Source organism: Mangifera indica, chromosome 2 (genome assembly GCF_011075055.1).
Source record: "Mangifera indica cultivar Alphonso chromosome 2, CATAS_Mindica_2.1, whole genome shotgun sequence".
NCBI lineage: Eukaryota > Viridiplantae > Streptophyta > Magnoliopsida > Sapindales > Anacardiaceae > Mangifera > Mangifera indica.
This window is the reverse complement of record NC_058138.1, coordinates 17,540,257-17,561,315: the sequence shown is the minus strand read 5'-3', so window position 1 is coordinate 17,561,315 and position 21,059 is coordinate 17,540,257. Positions and strand designations below refer to the sequence as shown.

Here is a 21,059-nt window from a genome sequence, read left to right as displayed (position 1 = left end):
TGAACTAGAACTAGTCCTTTCTGGAATCCATAGAAAACACCATCCCAGTAAACAAGTAAAGCTAAGGGATCATAGAGAGGGAAAAATATTTATCATATATTGACAGCAGTCATGAACAAATAGGGGAAAATTACATATTAAGAGGAGAAACCTGACCTTTTGCTTTACAATCTGTACTCTGAAAAAGCATGCATAGCAATGCAACTTCCCTTATGACCTATATCTACAACTACCTTGATAAACAAAAAGAATTGGGAGTGAAAGAAATAACCTCTAGGACTCCAAGCATTCAAGGAATAATGTGTATCTCTATACTCGTTTCTCTAAATGTGCCAACAGAAATGCAATTATCTGGCATTTGACATCTTGGAAATCTTGACTACCACAAGCCGGTTGCTTATTGTCACCAAGTTCTTACCAACCCAGGTGTCCAATTTCTCCAATCCAACTTCCCAATAGATCTGTTTCTTAAGTTGACCACTTCCCTGATATCAAAAACTTTCTTCAGATAATTGTTTCCTTGCTTGGTGGACTCCGGCTCAGTCTCTGGTTCTGCTTCCTCCTTTACATGTTCAGTTTCACTGATAGGTGGAGGAGCCTCTTCGTTTTGAGATGATGTCTCAGAGATAATATTTCCCAGTATTTCAACCACCTCACTCATTTTAGGGCGGGATTTAGGATGCTTCATCAGGCATTTGTTTGCCAGGGAAGCAAGTCTTTGAGCAGACTTGATGCAGTATTGTCCTTCAAGACGGGGATCTACAATGAGGTGGAATTTCTTAGAGTCCGACACATAAGGTCTCACCCAATCTAAAAGCTTCTGCTCACTCCGAGGTAGGTTTCTCTCCACCGCTCGCCTTCCAGTGATTAGTTCATAGAGAACAACCCCAAAGCTCCAAACATCACTTTTAGTTGTCAACCTGCCAGTCTGAACATACTCGGGAGCAGCATAACCTACTGTGCCTACAACCTATAAATCATCAAAAGATAATCAGCTAGTAATGCATTCTGCAAAAACCTTATAAATCCAAAATGCACTATCCTCAGATATCTTCACTCAACTTTAATTAGAAATTTCTGATGTTAGTGAATCAGTTAATTCTCCTATGTAAAAACCGTAGCAAGCATTGAAACACCTTAAAGAGGGGCTAGATTCTCAAATCCACTATGAAAGATAAATAACTTACTGAGGTTGAAACATGGCCCACTCCTTCAGGAGGTCCCTGCCTAGCTAATCCAAAATCTGAGAGTTTTGCATTATAGTCCTCATCTAGCAGAACATTTGATGTTTTAAAATCCCGAAATATTAGCTGCAAAAATGTAGAACACATTAAAATCATGCAAACCAACTCTTAACTTTGGATAAGATCTGCGGGCTTACCAAGTAGTCAGTAAGAATGCAAACATATAGGTATCTTTATTTACACATACAGAATTTGTCAATTAACATAGAACCCCTGCCATGCAATCCTCATGTACCACAATTTCAAGACTCAAAAGGCGCAAAATACTGTACCTGAAAATCCATTTCTTCGTGCAAGTAAGCCAATCCGCGAGCTGCATCTTGGGCAATTTTTAATCTTGACATCCATGGAAGAGGTGTTGGAACTCGTGCCAATAGATGATCCTCCAAGCTCTTATTATGCATAAGCTCATACACCAACAACCGTTGCATCCCACGTTCATCATCTTCTGCACAATATCCCACCAGCTTGACAAGATTCGGATGCTTGACCACACCCAAAAAATTCACCTCATTGATCCACTCTTTGTGCCCCTGAATACTAGAATGCAAAACAGAGACGTTCCCGTAAGACAACCTCAAACACTAAATTCCCTTTGCATCTTCATTTTCCAAAAGCTTGTAGAGACCCAGCATAAATATGATTAAAACTGATTAGAGAGATAAATTCGCATTTCAAATAAATCGTCCAGGAATTGGTACTTGACTTTACAAAGCAAGAAGAGCTGATTTCAAGAAAGTGGCAGACAACAACGGACCCAAGTATTAGAAAATTGCAAAAAATGATTAATGTAGCTGAGTCCCACAAAATTTGGCATGATAAAATTTACAATAAACATTCACATTACTAAATTCCAACTGCAAATTAACTAACAATTAGAACTTTATAAGGCAAAAAAAGAAGAACCTATAATAAACTGACAAGGGAAGGGAAAAAAGGGGAAAGATTTCGTGCCTGGAAACCGTGACGATTCAACTGTTTAATAGCAACATCCACCTTTGAACCATCGTTAATTTCTTGATTATCAGAAAGCCTAACAACTCCTCTATACACACAACCAAACCCTCCTTCTCCAATCAACAAGGCTCTGCTGAATCCTCTGGTAGCAGATTTCAGTTCAGCAAAAGAGAAGACTTTAAGATCATTAGCTCTACGCTGAGTCAGGAACTCGTAAAATCCAACGGAGTCAGACCAGTCTCTGGTGGAGTCAGAGTCGAACTCGGAGCGTCTGGTGTCGACGCTACTGGATGCCACACTGAATGAACGGGCCCATGATACTTTGGAAACTCTTGAAACGATGCCGTCTTCGTCGTCCCGTCGCTCCCCGTTTGTGAAATGAAAACACTTCATATCGAAAATAAAAAAATAAAAAGTAACAGCTGAGTCTTGGACAAAAAGAAGAGATGAATAGAGAACGGGTCAAATGGAGGTCTTCTTCTTCTGGTTAGGTGGTGTCTGGTGAGTAATAAGAAAATTATAAACAAAAGTAGAAAGATTGGTTACTGTAATAAAAAACAAAGAAAGCAGGTGATGATCTATCTGGTCTGGTTGCGGTGGTTTAGAGGTAGGACTCCGAGAGGGAGGTCTGATATATTATCAGATGCAGTGGACACGTTTCAGACAGTGCAGTTTCCACTATTCAAAATTTATTTCACCTTTTTTTTTTTAAAGCCCGAACGTTCATGAAATATATAAATAGAGAATACAAATTTGGGTCAATTGAAAGGTTTATTAGGTCTCATGTTAGACTTTTAAGGGTAAGAAGTGGTCCAATTAGCCCTTTCAATTCATATCTTATTCATTATTTTCTTTCAAGTATTTCATACCTTATGGATAACCCAATAAACCCCTTGAATCTTGCACTTTTAGCTAGAGGTTGCTTTTGTTATTTTTGAATATTTAAAGGGTATTGCTGAATTTCTAATAATAAATATCATTGTTTCAAGAAAAGACTTTCCATCAAAAATTTCAAAATGACCACTTTTCTTTTCTTTGCATGAGTATTTTTATTTTGTAAAACTTATGTTAGCCCCCCAAGCAAAGGATTAAATGTTAATCAGACGATATTATTAAGGAGGCAGCTTGTCATTTACCCTAGGCAAGCAGTATAAAATAATTATTCTGATATTTTAAATTTTATTATTGATATTATTTTATTTAATTATAAAATAAAAAAATTTTAATAATTTTTTTATTATTAACAATAACATAATTAATAATATAAAAATAATTTTTATTTTAATAATAAAATATTCTTCAAATCGAACGCGTAGTTGATATATAGTAAACTAATTTAACATTTTCTGGCATATAAGCTGTCTACAATACAACTGTATCCCAATGGTAAGTGTGTTTTGGTGGGGGTGGAGTTATTCCATATGTATGGAGTGATTTTTAAGTTTGTTTAATTTATTGGGAGACTGAGTCTTGATGGTTTCTTACTTTTGATTAACCACGCATGCATGCACCTCCTATACTATACGTATAATTAATTACCATTTCAGATCAGATTCTGCGCCTTCAACAGTTTTGCATTATGAAAGAAAATCATATTGCTGGATTCATATTCGATGTCTCTAAGCAGTGCTGCCACTGAAGGAGTAGTAGGTGGAGAATTATTAGACAGGCTTAGCTTTGAAAGAAAGTGAAATCCAAATTATAATCGATTTGCTGTATATTATAAAAGTATTAAAACTTTTAAAATGAATCATTTTCTCTCGTAGGCACAAAATAAAATGGATGGAAAGGAAATCTCTTTGATGCCCGAGAAATATCCTACCTACCGTGTGAGTTTATCCCACTCTCTTCTTTCTATTAAGAAGGATCTCACTTGCCTTCATGAACGATTGACAAGTAAGTGAAATATCTTATTATTGTGAATAATTTAGTCAAGGGAAAGACTTCACCGTATAAGAGTTGCCCTCAATTTCTGAAATATAGGTAGGGCTTAAAATTTTGCCTTTATGCACTGCACATGTGACACATGGAGGCTGGGATGGATGGTCATTCGTTATGACGGTGACATCCATACCTTATATTTAATGCCTTGTATGCTTGTCCCATGAGCGAAAGCATGGGAATTCGTGTTACCAACGAGTACTGATGAACACATTTTGTGCGTAAGCCCTACCCAAATTTCATTCTAATAAGGCCAAAAGACTCTTTCCCACCTAAACTATCTTTTAATCTCAAATTTTCATTTTTTAACTACAAAATTTTTAAATATTCTCCCAGAAGCAGTTGAAATTAACAAAATTCTAACCTCTTAAAATTTGATTTCTTTTTTTTTCTTTAAACCTTAAAAACTAATAATTTTTCTCATAGATCAAGTTTTAAAAAATGATATGTACCTTTTAGGGTTTAGTTTTCAAGCTCTAACGTTTCTCTAGTAGGATATTTTTTCTCTTCCTTCGACGGTTGCTCTCTCACCATCTTCCCCTCCAATTGACAATCCTAAACCTACCATCTTCATCAAATCTTGTTTTTGTCTTTCCAAAAAAGCTGAGATTTATTTTCAGTATCAATTGACATCGTTCAAGTTTTCAAACAAGAGAAGTTTGACCGTTGGAGGGAGAAAATACATCCAGAGATATTCATCATTGGTGATGGTATCAGATTTGATACTGGAGATCTAGAAACTAAACCTTAAGGGGAACTATCATTTTCTAAAGGCCAAAGGACTATTTCCCACTCAAGGTATGCTGCATTCCCAAATTTCTCTCCTTTAACTTTGAAAATCCCAAATACCCACTTATGAGCAGTTAAAATTAACGGTAGTAAGGGTAAAATCATCATTTTATTTATAATATTAAAAATAAACCAAAATATAATCTCTTTTTGCCCCCCTAAATTTTTAAAACTAAAAGTTTTCCTCAGCCTAAGTTTAAAAAAATAACAGTTTCCCCCTAAGGTTTCATTTTCAGATCTTCAACGCCATCTCCAGTGTCATTGTCGGCGGTCTCTCTCTCCCAAAGCCTCCTCTCACTCTGGTGGTCTCTCTCCTCCCATTTGGATGTCCGATAGGGGAAGACGAAGCTCTTCATCTTTCTGGAAGAAGACAACAATTTTGTCGACGAAGAGCTTCGTCTGGGAGGACGAAGAGCTTCGTCTTCCACGGCTCCTTCGATGCCAATCAGACGTCCAAATGGGTGGAGAGAGACCATCAGAGGGAGAGAAAGCTTTAGGAGGAAGAGGTCGCTGGCAATGGAGCTGAAGATCTGGAAACGAAACCCTAGGGAAAAATTGTTATTTTTTTAAACTTAAGCTGAGAGAAACTTTAAGTTTTTAAAGTTTATAGGGGCAAAAAGAGATTATATTTTAAGGGGTTATGGTTCTGTTAATTTTAACTGCTCATGAGTGGGTATTTGAGATTTTCAAAGTTAAAAGGGAGAAATTTGAGAATGCAGCATACTTTGGGTGGGAAATAGTCCTTTGGCCCTTTCTAAAACTTAGGTTAGGGGGAAACTTTTAGTTTTTAAGGTATAGAGGAGAAATATATTATTAAATTTTAGTTTATTTTTAATATTATAGATAAAATAACGATTTTACTTTGAAAACCGTTAATTTTAACAATTTATAGGTGAGTGTTTAAAATTTTCAAAATTAAAGGGTGGAAATTGAAATGAGATGATACTTTGGGTGGGAAGAGCGCCTTAGCCTTCTAATAATCACCCTTTATTCAATCAAACGAAGCACACTTCAGCCTTCAAGTAGTGTTTCAGTCACGGTAGGAATTTTGCCAGAATAAGAAATAAGTTGAACTAAATTTATGCAACTGTTGACTTTGATTTTGAAAATTTGATCTCTACTTGAATTACTGGCATTCGTTTCACATGTAAAGATGAACAATGCACTGAACCTTTACTGTTTTAATTTCATCTTTTCAGGCGGCCGCTGTATGAATCCTATTTTTTAATGAGTTAAATCTCAATGTGGATCTGCTAGTGCGTCATCCATGTCCTTATCTAGTTGTGTTACGTACCAAGTTTGGCCCTTTTTGGTTTCCTTTAATCAACCGATTTGTGAATAAAAGTGGCCCAACTAGAATGTGTGGTCTAGAGATGGCAATTTGGACCTAATTTTAGGGGTTCCGATTCTCCCCATCCCTCTTTGACCCTAACGGAGAGGGGATTCTCCGATAAAAACGGGGATAGAGATGAAAAAAATCTCCGTAGTCGGAGACGGGGATACATATTTCCTCGCCCCGCCCCGCCCCTCCCCTCCCCTCCCCTCCCTGCCCCGGCCCGGCCCGGCCCATCCCCTCCCCACCCCACCCCTTCCCACCTCTTAAATCTAATATATTAATATAATAATTTCTAAACTATTAAGTTCTAGAAATTTGTACATTATGATTTATTAAAACTATAACTTTAATTTTACTAATTTTTGAATTATCAATTATCAGCTTTTACTAATTTCTGAACTATTAATCTAATATATTAAAAAGACCCCAGAATCTCATTATCATAAAATGCAAATACACCAAATTAATTTTATTTCAACTTCAAAATTTAGTTAGTCAATCCACCAGGTTTTACACCAAAAAAATAAATAAATTATAAACTTGATAAAATTAATTGAAGTGAATGAAAAGTGTTAAATTTAATGTTATTATAAAATTACCCTAAATCACATACATGAAGAGCTACTAATGAAGAGATTGATTATTGCATATTGTTAGATTTTATGAAAACTTTGTATTTGAACTAAAATAATAATGAATATTTTGTAGCTCTTGTAGCAAGTGATATTTTGGGAGAATATGATTTATTTTATTTATTGAAATACATAAAAAAATTAAAATTTATATTTACGGGTATTCGAAGGGGATTTTTCCCCGCGGGGACGGGGCGGGGATGGGGAGGAGATTTTTTCCCGCGGGGACGGGGAGGGGATGGAGATGAGATTTTCCTTCGCGGGGAGGGGATGGGGATTGATATCCCCTCCCCGCCCCTCCCCATTGGCATCCCTTGTGGTCGCACCCAATAGAATATTGTACATATATTTTACATTACTTTTAGAATAAGAAAATTCGGATCCAAAGGAGGGTGCACAAAATAGTCCTATCCGTAAAATTCGTTTGAATTGTTAAAATTTTCTGAATTGATTTGATTTGATTTGAGTTATGAAAAATGAGAAAAAATTTACTATCTGGTTTGTGGTTTGAATGGGAATAAACACGTATTTTTTCCGTATTCATAAACATTTTTTTTTTTATTATTTTTGATATTATATCCATATAAATTTTGTATTTTTTCCATCCCATAATCATCAACTAGGGCTGCTAGAGTTTGCTATGTGCTATCTAGAGAAATAGGAGTTTAGCGGTGAAGATTTTGGCTTACAGGTGTGTTACTTCTCTGACATGTTAAAATTCGAACGTTAATAAGCTGTTGTAAATTAAATGGGAAATAAAAATAGAAGATGACGGTGCCTTTATATCCTGATTCATCTTTTGTGTTTTCACTAGGTAACTAATAATATGGACTAAGTGTGGCACAAACAAGCACAAGACTTGAGAGGGAAATTGGATAGATATCAGGATTTCTTGAATGTCTTGAAGAAGACTTGAGAAAGAAACGCAATGCTGATAGATTGGAATTGAAGCTAGATGTTAAAACAAAAGGCGAAGCGATTAATGATGTGATGGTGATGGTTGATTGATTGTGGTTGTCGGGTTACAGCCTTTGTCTGACAATTGGTATCATCAGCTAGCTTCAGCTTGTTATGTCTAATCGCCAACTTTTGATTTGTTTTTTTCCATAGCTTTATCTTTGAGTTGGTACAGTGTTTTTATTTTTCAGGTTCACCCAACCGACCCATCCCATCATCCTGTACCTTTCAGGGAATCATTGGATACCTACTTTTATGATTCACCTTGCGATTCAACTAGACAGGCCTAACTATATCAGTTATGGATCTGCCTCTTTCTCATTGATGAGATGGTCGCTGTTTCAATATTTCCCACACTGACAGCAATGCATCGCTGCTCTTCTTTCGGCATTAATTTTCTCACCCTGATCATTGGATTGATTACTTCTTAGGGCAAATATTTTGAACTTTTACAAGTTAATTAAAATCTGAGTTTCGTCATTAAAATGAATGAGACAATTCCATGAAAACTTTATGAAATTGAGGGGAAAAAAAGCATGTTTGTGATTTGAGGATATGAACAGAAAGCTAGAGTTCCCTTGGGCGCAGGCATTGACAAGGTGAACAGCAGCCAGTTAGCTGTTGGTGGGGAAGATAATAATTCGCCTCCTAAACCCCTCTCTCTGTCTTAGAGCTGGGCTAAAAAGGCTTATGCCTGGACCGGGCCTCTGGAGGGGCAAGCTCGGGCCGGGCTGGCCAAGAGATGCCGTCCCAAGGTTGGGCTGAGTCCCCAAGGCTCCGGCACTGAGATCAGGTCTAGGAACTGGACCCTCCAAGGCTCCAAAGACAAAATATTTAAAAATAAAATAAAAGACAATTATAATTTAACTTTAAATTTATTTTAAAAAATTCCATTTTTTATTTCACCGGTCATTTTCGTTGGTGACATGGCTGCAATTTTTACCCACGCTCCAAAGATGGGATGTTAATTAAGAAATATTTCACTGTCACCCATGTCTATTATTGTTGATGTCCAATTGCACCATCTTAAATAACATTAAATTTTTAAAATTCTACTCATACTTACAAAATTAAAAAACAATTGTTATATAATTAAAATTCATCTTTGATCAAATTTATGAAATAATACTCTAAAAAAGTATTTAGTTATCAGTCAATACCAAATTTCTCAATCAACGATCGAGACTTATCACTTGTATATATATTAAATTAAAATATAGATAGAAATTTCTTTGTCTAAAGACAATAAGAATATTGACAGTTTGACTCATTAACATCTATAAAATTATTTTCCTATTCGACCCTATGTCTACATAGAAAATCTATATATCCCATTAAGATAATATAAGATATACATAAATAAAATTAACTTTAATAATATTACACACATGATGATCTACCATTATCCAGAAAAGAGTCTAGTGAATTTCCCAGATATTGATCTTGAGGTTGAGACATTGCTGATAGAAGATAGTCGATAATGTTAAACCAAAAATTTAATAATTCTTTGGATAAGTCTTAATTGAGAGGATAAGGCTATTATGTTGTGATCATTTTTTCGAATCCAAAATTGATTGGCTATGTTGTAACGATTTTTCTAGAATTAGTATGACCAGTTTTAGGATTTTGAAGTTTTCTAACATTCCCTAATTAAACAATAGAGAAAGAGATATAAGTAGAAATTAATAAAAATATACAACACTTATGCTTCAATAAAAATAAATAAACCGGCAGAAAACTTCAAATGATGCTTGGATATACTGTGATAAAATGATTAGAGTTTAAGAGTTGAGAGTAAAAAAATAGTATAAAAATGATAAAGAGAATCTTTGAAAGAAGAATGAGAGGAGTTTTTAGTGTTGTTTTATTTTTAGTTTTAAACTATTTAATTATATAATGACATATTATTGTTAGTGTATAAAGTTACCCACATTGTTTATGAGTATAAAATTATTCAATTTGATTGGGTATTTGTTAGTTTTATGGGTTTTTATCTTGAGTGAATGCCGGGAAGCCGTCTTAGCTCAGTGGTAGAGCGCGTGGCTTTTAACCACGTGGTCGTGGGTTCGATCCCCACAGACGGCGATATTTATTTGTTCTGTTTTGTAACCTTTTGAGCTTTGGAAAAAGCTTTAACGCGGTGAGAGGAAATTTGGGGAAAGTATCCAAGGCTTTATCAACTTTGTCTTTTTATTTTTCCTTGTTTTCCTTTCGAGGAAGTTGGAATCCAAGGTCCAAAAAATTCAACAGAACTACTCTACCATCCCAACCCCACACGGCCACGCCCATGTGCTCCTCTTCACGTCTCTTTCCTTACCATTTTCCTCACTTTTCCATGATTTCAAACGCGCAAATAGCTAGCTGGCCCTCACTACTGATCACTAAATCCCATTATCATCTTCTAAGTATAAATACAAAACTTGTATTAGTTAATCTGAGGGATAGGAAACATCTTGGAATGTTCATTGAAGTTTCCCAGGAAATGAAGTGTTGGAAATTTTAAGGTTGAACTGCTATTTCCTTTGGTTTTGGAGAGAATCTTTGAGATGTTGTAGTACTATGTTGTTGCAATTAGCAGAGAAACCTTCAAGAAAGAAAGTCCAAAACTGTACGTTACAGAAGCATGGTGCTACAACTTCATTGATGTTTTGTAATGAAATTCAAAGGGAAATTTCTCGACCAGGTGCTGTTGACAAGACGGTGTTGTCAATTAATTTGTCTTCGACCGTTTAGTATACATTAAGGTAGTACCGTGTGCATCCAAGTACATTCTGATTCTTTTACTTGTTGGTAATAGGTACCAATTACATAAATACAATTTCATTTTATCAAGATTTCTTATTATTTTTTTGAAAGCAGTGCTTTCTTTCATTTCAAAAACGACAAATTGAATCAATTTATGGTACATAATAGACCAACTTAAGTGTTAAAGAGTAGTTTAAATGACAAATAAAAGATTTTTAAATATGAGAGTAAGTACTTTGAGATGTCAAAGTGAGTTTTCTTGTTTAGTACTTTAGAGCTTTAGCATATCTATAACTCAATCACTATCCGTTCACGAGTTAAGGTTTTTGATCAATTTGTTTGGAAATGTTACTTTTTTGGTAAATTTTTTGTCAATTTTGCATGAAATGTATTATGGGCTTGGAGAGATGTCAACCTTGTGCACTATCTACTTTGATTCCGTTTATCCTCTGGCTTACCATTTTTGGTCGTTTGCATACTATGGATTGACTTCAAACTCACAGTCTTCTACATTTTACCAATTGTGTTTTGTGCGAGTCAACCTTTGAGACTCATAATCATCTTTTCTTCCGCTACAATTTCTCTACCTTTGTTTACAAGAAAATTAAAGCTTGGCCACGTTTTTCATGGTCCTCCCTAATTCATTGGGCATCTTTGCACCTCAGGTGAATGAGAGACTTTTGACATTTTTTTTTATTATCTTTGTCTATCAATGTATACTATCTATGGTATCAAATGAATAATCGTGTGTTTCATTAACATTGCAAATATTGCCATAAGATTGTTTTTTATATTTGTGAGGTGGTGCATGCCATAATCATTGACTTGGAGCCAAAGTATGAGATTTCACCTCAATTCTGAGTTATATGACAACTACCTAATTAGTTTTCTTTAAAGCTTGCGTGTTTATTTGTCTTCTTTGACTTTTTCTTAGTTTATTTTAAGAGCTGCGTACTTATTTTGATTTTATTATAAAACTTATGTGATATTTGCTTGGAGTATGTCCCTTGTATTATTGTACCTTATTTTAATTTAAAAAAAAAGAGAGTAAGAGTTCAAATTATCTTCAATAAAATTTCAAGATTAAATTTTTAACTTAATTAATGCAATATTTATGAGGCTGATAACCGAATCTCAAATTTAAATTTGAAATTTCTTCCATTTTATGTAATTAATTCAATTTTAAAAGACCAATCAATCTCAAATAAAGTTTTCTCGTTATCCAAGATAAAAACCCATTTATTTATAATTCTATTGATATATATACTAGTTTGGATTGGATATGAAAAATCTCTAGACAATGAGGCAAAGATAAGACAAACCAAATATATTTCATTGGATTACATCTACAAGTTACCACATTAATAAACTTCACATATATATATATATATATATGCATATAACAACATAAATATCATAATACACTTAAATTCTTATAACACTAGTAATATATATATTAGGCTGCGGGCCACATCTCTAGTACAGTCACTTCAGCCTCCCCTATGCTACCCACCCCTTTCCCTCTCTCTTAACTTCATTTCACCACTCAATCATACAACAAACCCATTGGGTCGTCGACCCTCCAATCAATAAAGTCATAAATCAAAATTCAAAGATTTAAAAAAAAAAAAAAAGGGAGTTTCAACAAAGTTCACTCTTTGCCCTACCAAATTCCCTTCCAATTTCCCTCCTACCTTTCACATTTTTTCCACACCCATAAGTCAAAATATATCAAGGAAAAAACAAGCATAATTATCTGAAAAAATTGGCAGTATTAAGGGCATATTTGGAAAGAAAGAATATGGTGGGGGAAAGATTAATTAATTTTTTTTTTTTTTGGTTTTAAATATTGTTAATTAAACTCTGAAATTCTTTCCGACGAATGTTTGACCGAATTGCCAGTTGGCCGGCACGATGTTCCATGAAGTAGAGCTGCGTCTGTCACTCGCCCTAACTCTGAAGGAAAGCGCTTGACCCACCAAAACGGTGTTTGACTGCCAGTTTTGACCCCAGTTACGGCTCATGCTCATCCACCCCGTCCTCGTTCCTTTAACGCTCACCTTCACGATGTCTCCTGAACCCGCCACGTTGCTGATCAGAACCAAGTTGAAGTAACGGAAACCGTTGATCGTGAACCTAATGCCTCCCCTCTTCCGGCACGGCACGCTGCGGTAATTAAACCAAAACATTAGGGGCAATTCAGTCACATAAAAAAATTAGTAATTTTAGCAGGAAAGGAGGAGCGTGATTTACGATTGTGTCTTGTGTTTGACCATGTTTGACAATTTTAAACGCAAGTTGAAGTTGCAATTCACGTTGAGATAATTTACGGTCAAATGCAATCAAAGCTGACTTAGGTGACACGTGTTTATTATAAAAGGCAAGTAAAATGGGCAATTTGAAAGATGAAACGTTTTTGCTGCTAAACTTAACGAAGGACTGGTTTTGCCTCCCCAAAAACAATAGATAGCTAACGTTCTACTTGCTTGCGCCATTTTTTGGGGAAGAAAATGTGGAGGCAAAAGAAAAAAACCAAAAGCAAGGGATAATTTGGTTCGTTGAGAAGAAAGACAAAGCACAATCAGAATAAAAACAACCCACCGAAAGCGACCATAAACGGTCCAATGAATTCAGCATTATTCACCCTTCACTAAGCTACAAATTGCTCTAACTAACCTCATCAATGGAGTAACAGAAAGGCTTTTTTTCGGAACAAACATTTAGGACCATTAAGATCTCAGACTAGATACGTTAGTAAATGTGCATCAACAAAAAAATATATATACATTTTGGTTAATTATAAAGAACAAAGTTAGATACCCAGATAGGATGTGACAGAAGATAAACAAAAGTCATAAAGGTCTGCTCCAGAATCCGAACTACCAACAGCACATGCATTAAAATCAACATAAAACAGTAGCATAGAGATATGGTTGTAGCAATTACTACTAATTACTTTTTCAACTAAAAAAGATTTACCGTGGCGATAGAAGTACACAAAAACAGAGCAAAACAGAGAGGAGGCAGAGCGCTTACCGGCGGTATGAAACTGGGACAATACCAGCTCGGTACTCAGCAATTTTGAGAAACATGGGCATGGCAAGGTCAAAATGTGGGCGAGGAGGGTTGCACCACCCGCCATTGTCGCTTGGTAGGGCGTAGTTTGGTGGGCAAAAGTTTGTAGCGGTAATGAAAATGGAAGGACTGCCAGAGTGACACCATTTTGGGTCACTTGCACACTTGATTTCGAAGCATGCACCACAACTGAACCCATTGTTAAAAAGTGCTGTGCTTAGTGCCGCCGTGTTCACGCCGTAGCCTTGGCTGTATAAATTACCATACCCACACGCTCCTCCTGCAGTAAAAATTAAACTTTAGTAAGAATTAGTACCCAAAAACTTAAACTAAACGCTAATGAGATGTTTTGTGAAATTAACATACCCATGGTGCCTGAAGCATCAGAACCGCCGTAAAAGGTAGCATGGGCACTTTGCCATGCACCACCGGTGTAAACTCCAGGGATTCTCGCTTCAACCATCCACATTAAGCACGTAAGAGACAGAATGCAGGCCAGGCTCAAACCTACCATTGCCATTATTTTCTTTCGATGCAAACACAATGAGAGAGAGTTGTAATAGAAAAGAGATAAAAGGAGTGAATGGGTATGGATGAGGAGTTCAAGGAGGAGGGAGGATGAGTTGTTATTTATGGTGAGGGCTGGGTACGGGCATTGTTTTAATTTCTCAAATTAATCCATGATTATTATTGTTGATTATCGGGTTGACCCGGAAGTTTTTGTTCTGTTACATCCACTTGCCTTCTATTAGCACGTGGATCTCACTCGCGTCTTTCATTAGTCATGGTCGCACATGAATCGTTATACGTTAACTGCCAAAAACGAAGATTTAGTGCTAATCCAGTTGGAATACTCAGTACGCCTGTTACTTTAGCTTCATTTGACATTAATGCCCCTAAAAGATACAGTATAGCTCATGCTGATGTCAAATGATACGACAAAAATAAAGCAGATGAAGGGCAGTTTAGGAAATGTAAACTATAAAACAAAGGGTACAGATTAGTACGGATCATAGTGGAGTCACATTATCAAAAACCTAACAAAAATTAAGGAATTTTTTCACTGGTTAAGGGTTAAAGACGATGTTACTGTGTGAACGTGAATTCCATACATTTAGTTTAGATATTTAATAAAATTTCTTATCAACTTTAATAATCAGGAAGATGTACATATTTTAAGAGTTTGTCTCTTTCCTTCACATCTGTCTCCATTGCCCAATGGGTATTATATAAATATTTGAGTTTATAATTTGTCAGAGATATAATGAAATCCAACTAAAAATGAATTTTATGAGTGTTTTTAGTTATTTATTTTTTAATATAATTAAATTATATAAAATATATATTATTATATAATTAAATGATTTTAAATTAATAATAAAATAATATTTAATTATATGATAATATATTTAAATTATTTTAGAGATTTATCTAATTTCGGTACTGATTTTTCCATCAAAAAAAAATATTATAATTATTTTGATTGGTTTAATTGTAAATTACAATTAGATATTAGTGGAAATAAAAAAAATAAAAGAGGAGAGGTTAGCGTAAAGCAGAAGTCGAGGCGTGATGAGCGGTTAGGATGTGAGGACAGCTGGGACCATTTAAAGATTTGACGGGGGTATGAGAAGGATACAAGCTAAACCCCACTAAGGAGCATCTAAAATCCAACTAGGCAACACTAAAGAGATGAGAAGAGAAGAGAAGAGAAGAGAAGAGAAGAGAAGAGACGACAGAAGAGATACAAGTTTTAGCATCCAAAGTGAATCGTAGGGCCCACTTGATCCCGTAATCATCGGCCCATATAAACCGCTATGCTTTAACTGTAAGTGGGGTACACGCAATCTCGAGACACACGCGCGCACACTTGATTATTGCTCTTCACGCCACTATCTTTTACGTACTTTATTGCATTTTGTTCTTCTAAGTAGTGTCATTTCATCATCTTCCTTTTTTATTTTGTATATATATACATGAACCTTTCACTTTTGAATTTTCATTTTAAGCTTAATACAAATTTTATTATTTTTAATTTCGGTGGAAAGTTAGGCATTAATGGAAAGCTAGTTGAATGAAATGATTTGAATCTTTGAATTACACTTACACAAATAGATACTTGAATTGGCCAAATTAAACTTGTAAATTGCCAATTCGAAGCAAAGATTAAGACAAATAGCAAGAAAATTACATGATAAAGAAAGAAAATGGCAGAATTGCAGTGCAGTTGTTACATCCACGGCTCCAACCGACCATATATTATATAATTATGAGAATTTTGATTTGATCAACTTCTCTAAATTATAATCGCAAATAGAAAATATTCACGTGGACCAATGGAACGACTCCACATAATACAGGAGATTTCATTACATGGAGTATATGATTACTGGTGATTAGATTAGAGCATCTGTTTACTAATTATTTAACGTAGTTTCTCATGTCAAAAAAGCCATCATTTTCTTTTTCGGTGTCCGGGGAATCCATATTTAACTAGTTTCTCAAGTCAAAAAAGCCATCAATTTTTTCCTTTTTGATTAACGGAAACCATCAATTAGTTAGGTAAGTAAACTTTATAGTATAATAATTAAATTCATAATTATTATATAAAATAAATTAAAAATAATCTATCATTATATATTATAAATAAATTTCAAATTATTCATATGGTAATCTTTTATATATAAGAGATCATATTATTCAAATATTAATTTTTCACAAAAAAATATTCCCTTGGGGTCAAAAGCCATCAAATTTATTATATATAAAAGTAAAATGTTGGTCATCTTGCATTATTTTTTGTACCCCTGTATTAAATTCAATAAGAAACATACTATAATAAGTTGGCACGGGAATCTGATGTTATATTTATTTATATATTTAAAATAAATATATATATTGTTATTCTGGTTCAATATATTATGGACCTAGAGATAAAAATTGTTACCTTTTTTTGGGGCATGTAATTAATTATTACTCTTAAAAGAGATAAATGTCCATTATGTTATTAACTTTTTATGCAATAAGCACTATGATATATTTAATTAGGATCACATTTAATAAAGTTTGGAGAAAAAGAATAACAAATGGGTCATTGTAGAGGGCAACATTCAACGGAAAAATTAATAAATTTTCTGACTTTGTGTTTCATGGAAAATTAAAAAAAAGAAAAAAAAAACATATATAATTACTTGCTTTAATGGGGTCAAACAAAAATGAAATGCCCTAACAAACAATACAATAAATTAGGTAGGGTTATTTGGTAGCTTACCTTTTGCGCTTTCTGATTTTGATTTTATTTTTTATGACTTTGAATATGAAATAGACTAATTTGATAATTATAAACTTCCCATTTTCTCAACAACCATGCATCTTAAAAGAAAGCACATGGAATTTGAACTTTCTCTGGTGCAATTGTTTCAAGTCTTGGTCCTGTTATTGGTACCGCCAGTTTTGGCGCCATCGTTGGAATTGAAAGCAGCTGCTGCATGGCCCTAGTCTTCAGTCACTCAGGGAGTCAATTAATTACAACTAGCAACTCGAATTATGAATAAAAAGTTGGCATCAAGGTTATACCGGGCTTTACCAGAGGGAATTATATACATAAGAAAATCTCTTTTGATAATATTTTAAAATTAATTTTTTAAATAATTTAATATGACGGTTACAATATTTATCATTAAAACTGAGTTTTTATCTGTTTGATAAAACTAAATTTATCAAAAAGAGAAAATTTGATTAAAAATAGTTCACGTTAAATTAAATAAAAAAAAGAAAAAGGCAAATTGTAAAGGCCGCCTTACTCAATTTCCTCCTTTAAAATCATTTTAGCATGTTAATGAACAATAATACCTCATTTTTTTTTTACCATTATTGTCAATTCTTGTCTCTTCACTTTTCATAGAATCAAGGTTAGGCCAGTCTCATGTATATATTAGTCTCGTAATTAGTAAGTGAAATACGTCAACTCAATCCAAATTTTTCTACGTAAATAATCATGAAATTAATGTTTAAATGTTGTCTGAATTATGGGATTAAGTTGAAAATGTTTGAAAGGGCCTGAGGACAAAGCTGGCGAGCATAAGAGCCTCCATGTGTAACTGTGAGCATGTGGGAAGCAGAGAAAACTTAACAAATTTTGCCCCACCATTAATTCATATCTATGACTATTCTTCTCCTTGGCTGCTCCATGAGATCATCTGTTTAATTTGTCAAACTTGGAGAAATATATATGATCCATCTTGGGGCCACGCTAAAGTATGTGACCTTATCTAAAGATACCCAGTCAGAAGTATGAGAAAATATACATGGACTATTGATAAGAATGCATTAATGAAGGAGAAGAGAAGAGAGTATAGCCAATGTTGGGTCACGAATGCCTATCAGAGTTACCGATTTTGTGGAACAAAGTCTTACACTATGGAATAAATGGACAAGGACATTCATGAGGCTTTAAAGCCTGTGTATGACTCAAGTAAAGAGAGGAGACAAGGTTGTCAGCTTTGTGGATTATTGATTGTTGAAATCTGGAACATCAACTCTATAGTGGAAACTAGCCAAAAAGCTGCCCATTATTTCCCACTAAACACATTTTGAATACTATAATATTCTCCCGTTCATACTTCCTATGCACAGAAGAGGAATTTTTCTGCAAAATGTACAGTCAAAACAATGAGCTAGCCAGCAATAGCATCAGGAAACATTGCCTTACATCAAGTACAATACTATTTATAACATTTCCTGGAAATTCTCCTATTGTGCGTACAAGTTTTGATTCTTTGAGGCAAATCATTCTATTGGCTTTAAAGTAACCCTTTTTGGAACAATTCTGACTATACATGGAACTCTAGATTTAATGATCGGTTTTATAATCAGTAAATTAGATAAATAACTGGTGTAGGAGCAATCTGGTTGCAAATGAAACAAATCAGTAATTCAATTATGTGCAATAAGTATACAGTAAAGTTAGCTAGCATGGAAGCCATTTTATTATCTTTTTTGCCTTGTCCTTGTCTACCCATTAGTGGGTCGTAGGGACCATTTTACTGTATCCTAATTTGATGAACTCTGCAGGCTTATACATGTATATTTATTTCAGCTTTAAGCAATGTCTATGAAAAAGAAAAGCTGCATGCCAGCGACTGCCGAAAGATAAAAATGGAAAAATCAAAAGCATCGATGTTTCTGAAACAAGCAAAAATAGCATCATATCTTTGAACTTTCTTTGTTCCCAAATGCACTACCATCACCATTACTACATTGATAACTTCATTGGTATAAAATATATTCGTTCACAGGCTTAGTTAGTAAAGACCAACCACAACAACCAACTTAACTACCTTTCATTTGATTGTAATTGAGGAGTGTTGTTTGAAATTAATTGATGTTAATAATAATGGGGGACTCACAGAGCACATGCATGGATATGACAGAATAACCGCCCCGTCTTTTCTCATCATTAAATTGTTCCTTTACTGATAGAGATAGCCACCCTCTTTCTTTTCATTTGGGAAACTAGATGAATTATCATCAAAATTCGTTTTGCCACCAAACTTTGCCAAATGGGTCTCCATGCCATTGTCCTGTATTCAACCAAATTGCTTTCGTGTTTCCCTGCTGTTTCTTGCTGGAAATATGCTACCAAAGAAACTGATCTCACCTGTTTAGGTTTCAGGTATTGATTTATAGACATTAACATTTATTATATATCGCATAATATTTGTGAAAAATGAAAATCAATGTTATAATTTGTGGGGGACACGAAAAATACTATAGTTCAATTTACATTTACTGAGTTCCCTTTGGTAAAATTTATGGATATAACTTTCTATTACAATCATTCCTTAAGTGTGGAAATCAGCTATGTGAGGCCTTTGCATGCTCATGAGTAGAGTTAGATTTAAACTGGGTTTAAACTTTTAAGCTTTACGGCTCTTTAGCTTATCAAACTTATAAGTTTGAAATTTTTTTATAAAAACTGACTAAAACGACATTGATCTGGTCAATATATATCAAAACAATATTATTTTAATTATTTTTGTTTAGTTGTACTATCAAACTGAGTTTAAAACTCGATTTGACCTCAAATTTGAGTTTGATTCCTTTTAAATGATTGAACTTGACTATAACCAAATCAACTATCAAGCGAAACTCAAGCTCAATTAGGCTTAAATCTAACCCTATAGGTAATGAGCTTCCAAGTCCTAAAATGGGCAAAAGACTTTTTTCCACCCAAGTTTTAGCTCAATCACAATAATACACTTGTAACAGAAGAAAAACTCAAACACCCACCTATCTCTAAATTGTTGTTAAATAGAAGGGTAAAATCGTTATTTAATAATAATATTAAAAAATATATAATTTTATTTTATTTTTCCTCTCAAGTTTTAAAAATTAACATTTAACCCTCATACCAAAACTTTAAAAAGTGACTTCCCCCTCCCCCCAAATCCCTAAGTTTTTTTTTTCATCTCTCTCTCCATCCACCAGCCACCGACGTGACTCATTGCCAGACAACAAGTGTTGTTCAAATCTAGACGATGCTCACTGGATTACTCTTATTGTCCAAATTTTGACAACTCTGTCTTGTTTCTGTGCTATTGGTTCACTATTTGTGCGAAAAAAGTGGTCAGATTTCAAGTTTGATATCCTCAGAGAAAAAATGAATTTTTTAAAATTTAATTGAGAGAGAAAATATTATTTTTTTAAACAAGTGAGATATAATTTTAATATTATTTATAAAATGATGATTATATTTTTTAATTCTAACAAAAAATTTGTAAGTGTCATAACAGATTAAACTTAAATAAATATTTAAATTTTTTTATTTATCATAGATATATATTCGTCATGTTACAAAAACTTTGGTGGGAAATTGTCCCCTTCCCTCCTAAAATTTTCTTGCATTTTTGGAGCCCAAACAATGCATCTTTAGAAATAATGCTGTCAACACGAGGAGTCACAGAATCCAGTGGTAAGCCAATCAATCACCCACTGTACACAAAAATCATTCCGTATTTTACACTTGACAACAGAAAGAAATGGAGGATTGAAACCAGAGTTCTGCAACCATTCGCATGACATTTGGGCAGGGCGAATGGAGGCCTGACTATAAGTTCGGAATTAAAGCCCGACCCAAAAGAGCCGGTTTGATATTGTAGTACTATAGGCCCGACTTATAAGACTTTTGGGCTAGGTTATGAATTTTAATATTAGGCTTATAGATCAGTTCGATCTGATCTAATACTGTTTACGAATTAAAGAAAAAAAAGAGAGGAGCAAGGCTTTTGTCCGCCAAGGCTTCTGTATGTGGCAATTATTTTTAAAAATTTTTTTAAATGGTCAATCAAAATCTTTCTTATTTTTAATTTTATTTATTAATCT

The 21,059-nt window shown here is 34.3% G+C and overlaps 2 protein-coding genes and 1 non-coding gene across 3 annotated transcripts; 1 reads left to right on the top strand and 2 right to left on the bottom strand.

The window, feature by feature from the left end:
• Positions 1-72: 72 nt before the first annotated feature.
• On the bottom strand, positions 73-2,906 carry LOC123208945 (serine/threonine-protein kinase PCRK1-like). The gene is made up of 4 exons (XM_044626609.1): positions 2,199-2,906; positions 1,517-1,777; positions 1,188-1,310; positions 73-970 (listed from the first exon to the last, which is right to left on the bottom strand). The coding sequence occupies exons 1-4, from the start codon at positions 2,592-2,594 to the stop codon at positions 404-406; spliced, it is 1,347 nt and encodes a 448-aa protein (XP_044482544.1). The 5' UTR covers positions 2,595-2,906; the 3' UTR covers positions 73-403.
• Positions 2,907-9,869: 6,963 nt separating this feature from the next.
• Positions 9,870-9,941, top strand: TRNAK-UUU. Its single transcript has one exon. It is a non-coding gene; the product is annotated as a tRNA-Lys (tRNA).
• A 1,972-nt stretch (positions 9,942-11,913) lies between these two features.
• Positions 11,914-14,295, bottom strand: LOC123208943 (expansin-A6). Its single transcript, XM_044626607.1, has 3 exons — positions 14,043-14,295; positions 13,638-13,956; positions 11,914-12,767 (listed from the first exon to the last, which is right to left on the bottom strand). The coding sequence occupies exons 1-3, from the start codon at positions 14,194-14,196 to the stop codon at positions 12,458-12,460; spliced, it is 783 nt and encodes a 260-aa protein (XP_044482542.1). The 5' UTR covers positions 14,197-14,295; the 3' UTR covers positions 11,914-12,457.
• Positions 14,296-21,059: the final 6,764 nt, after the last annotated feature.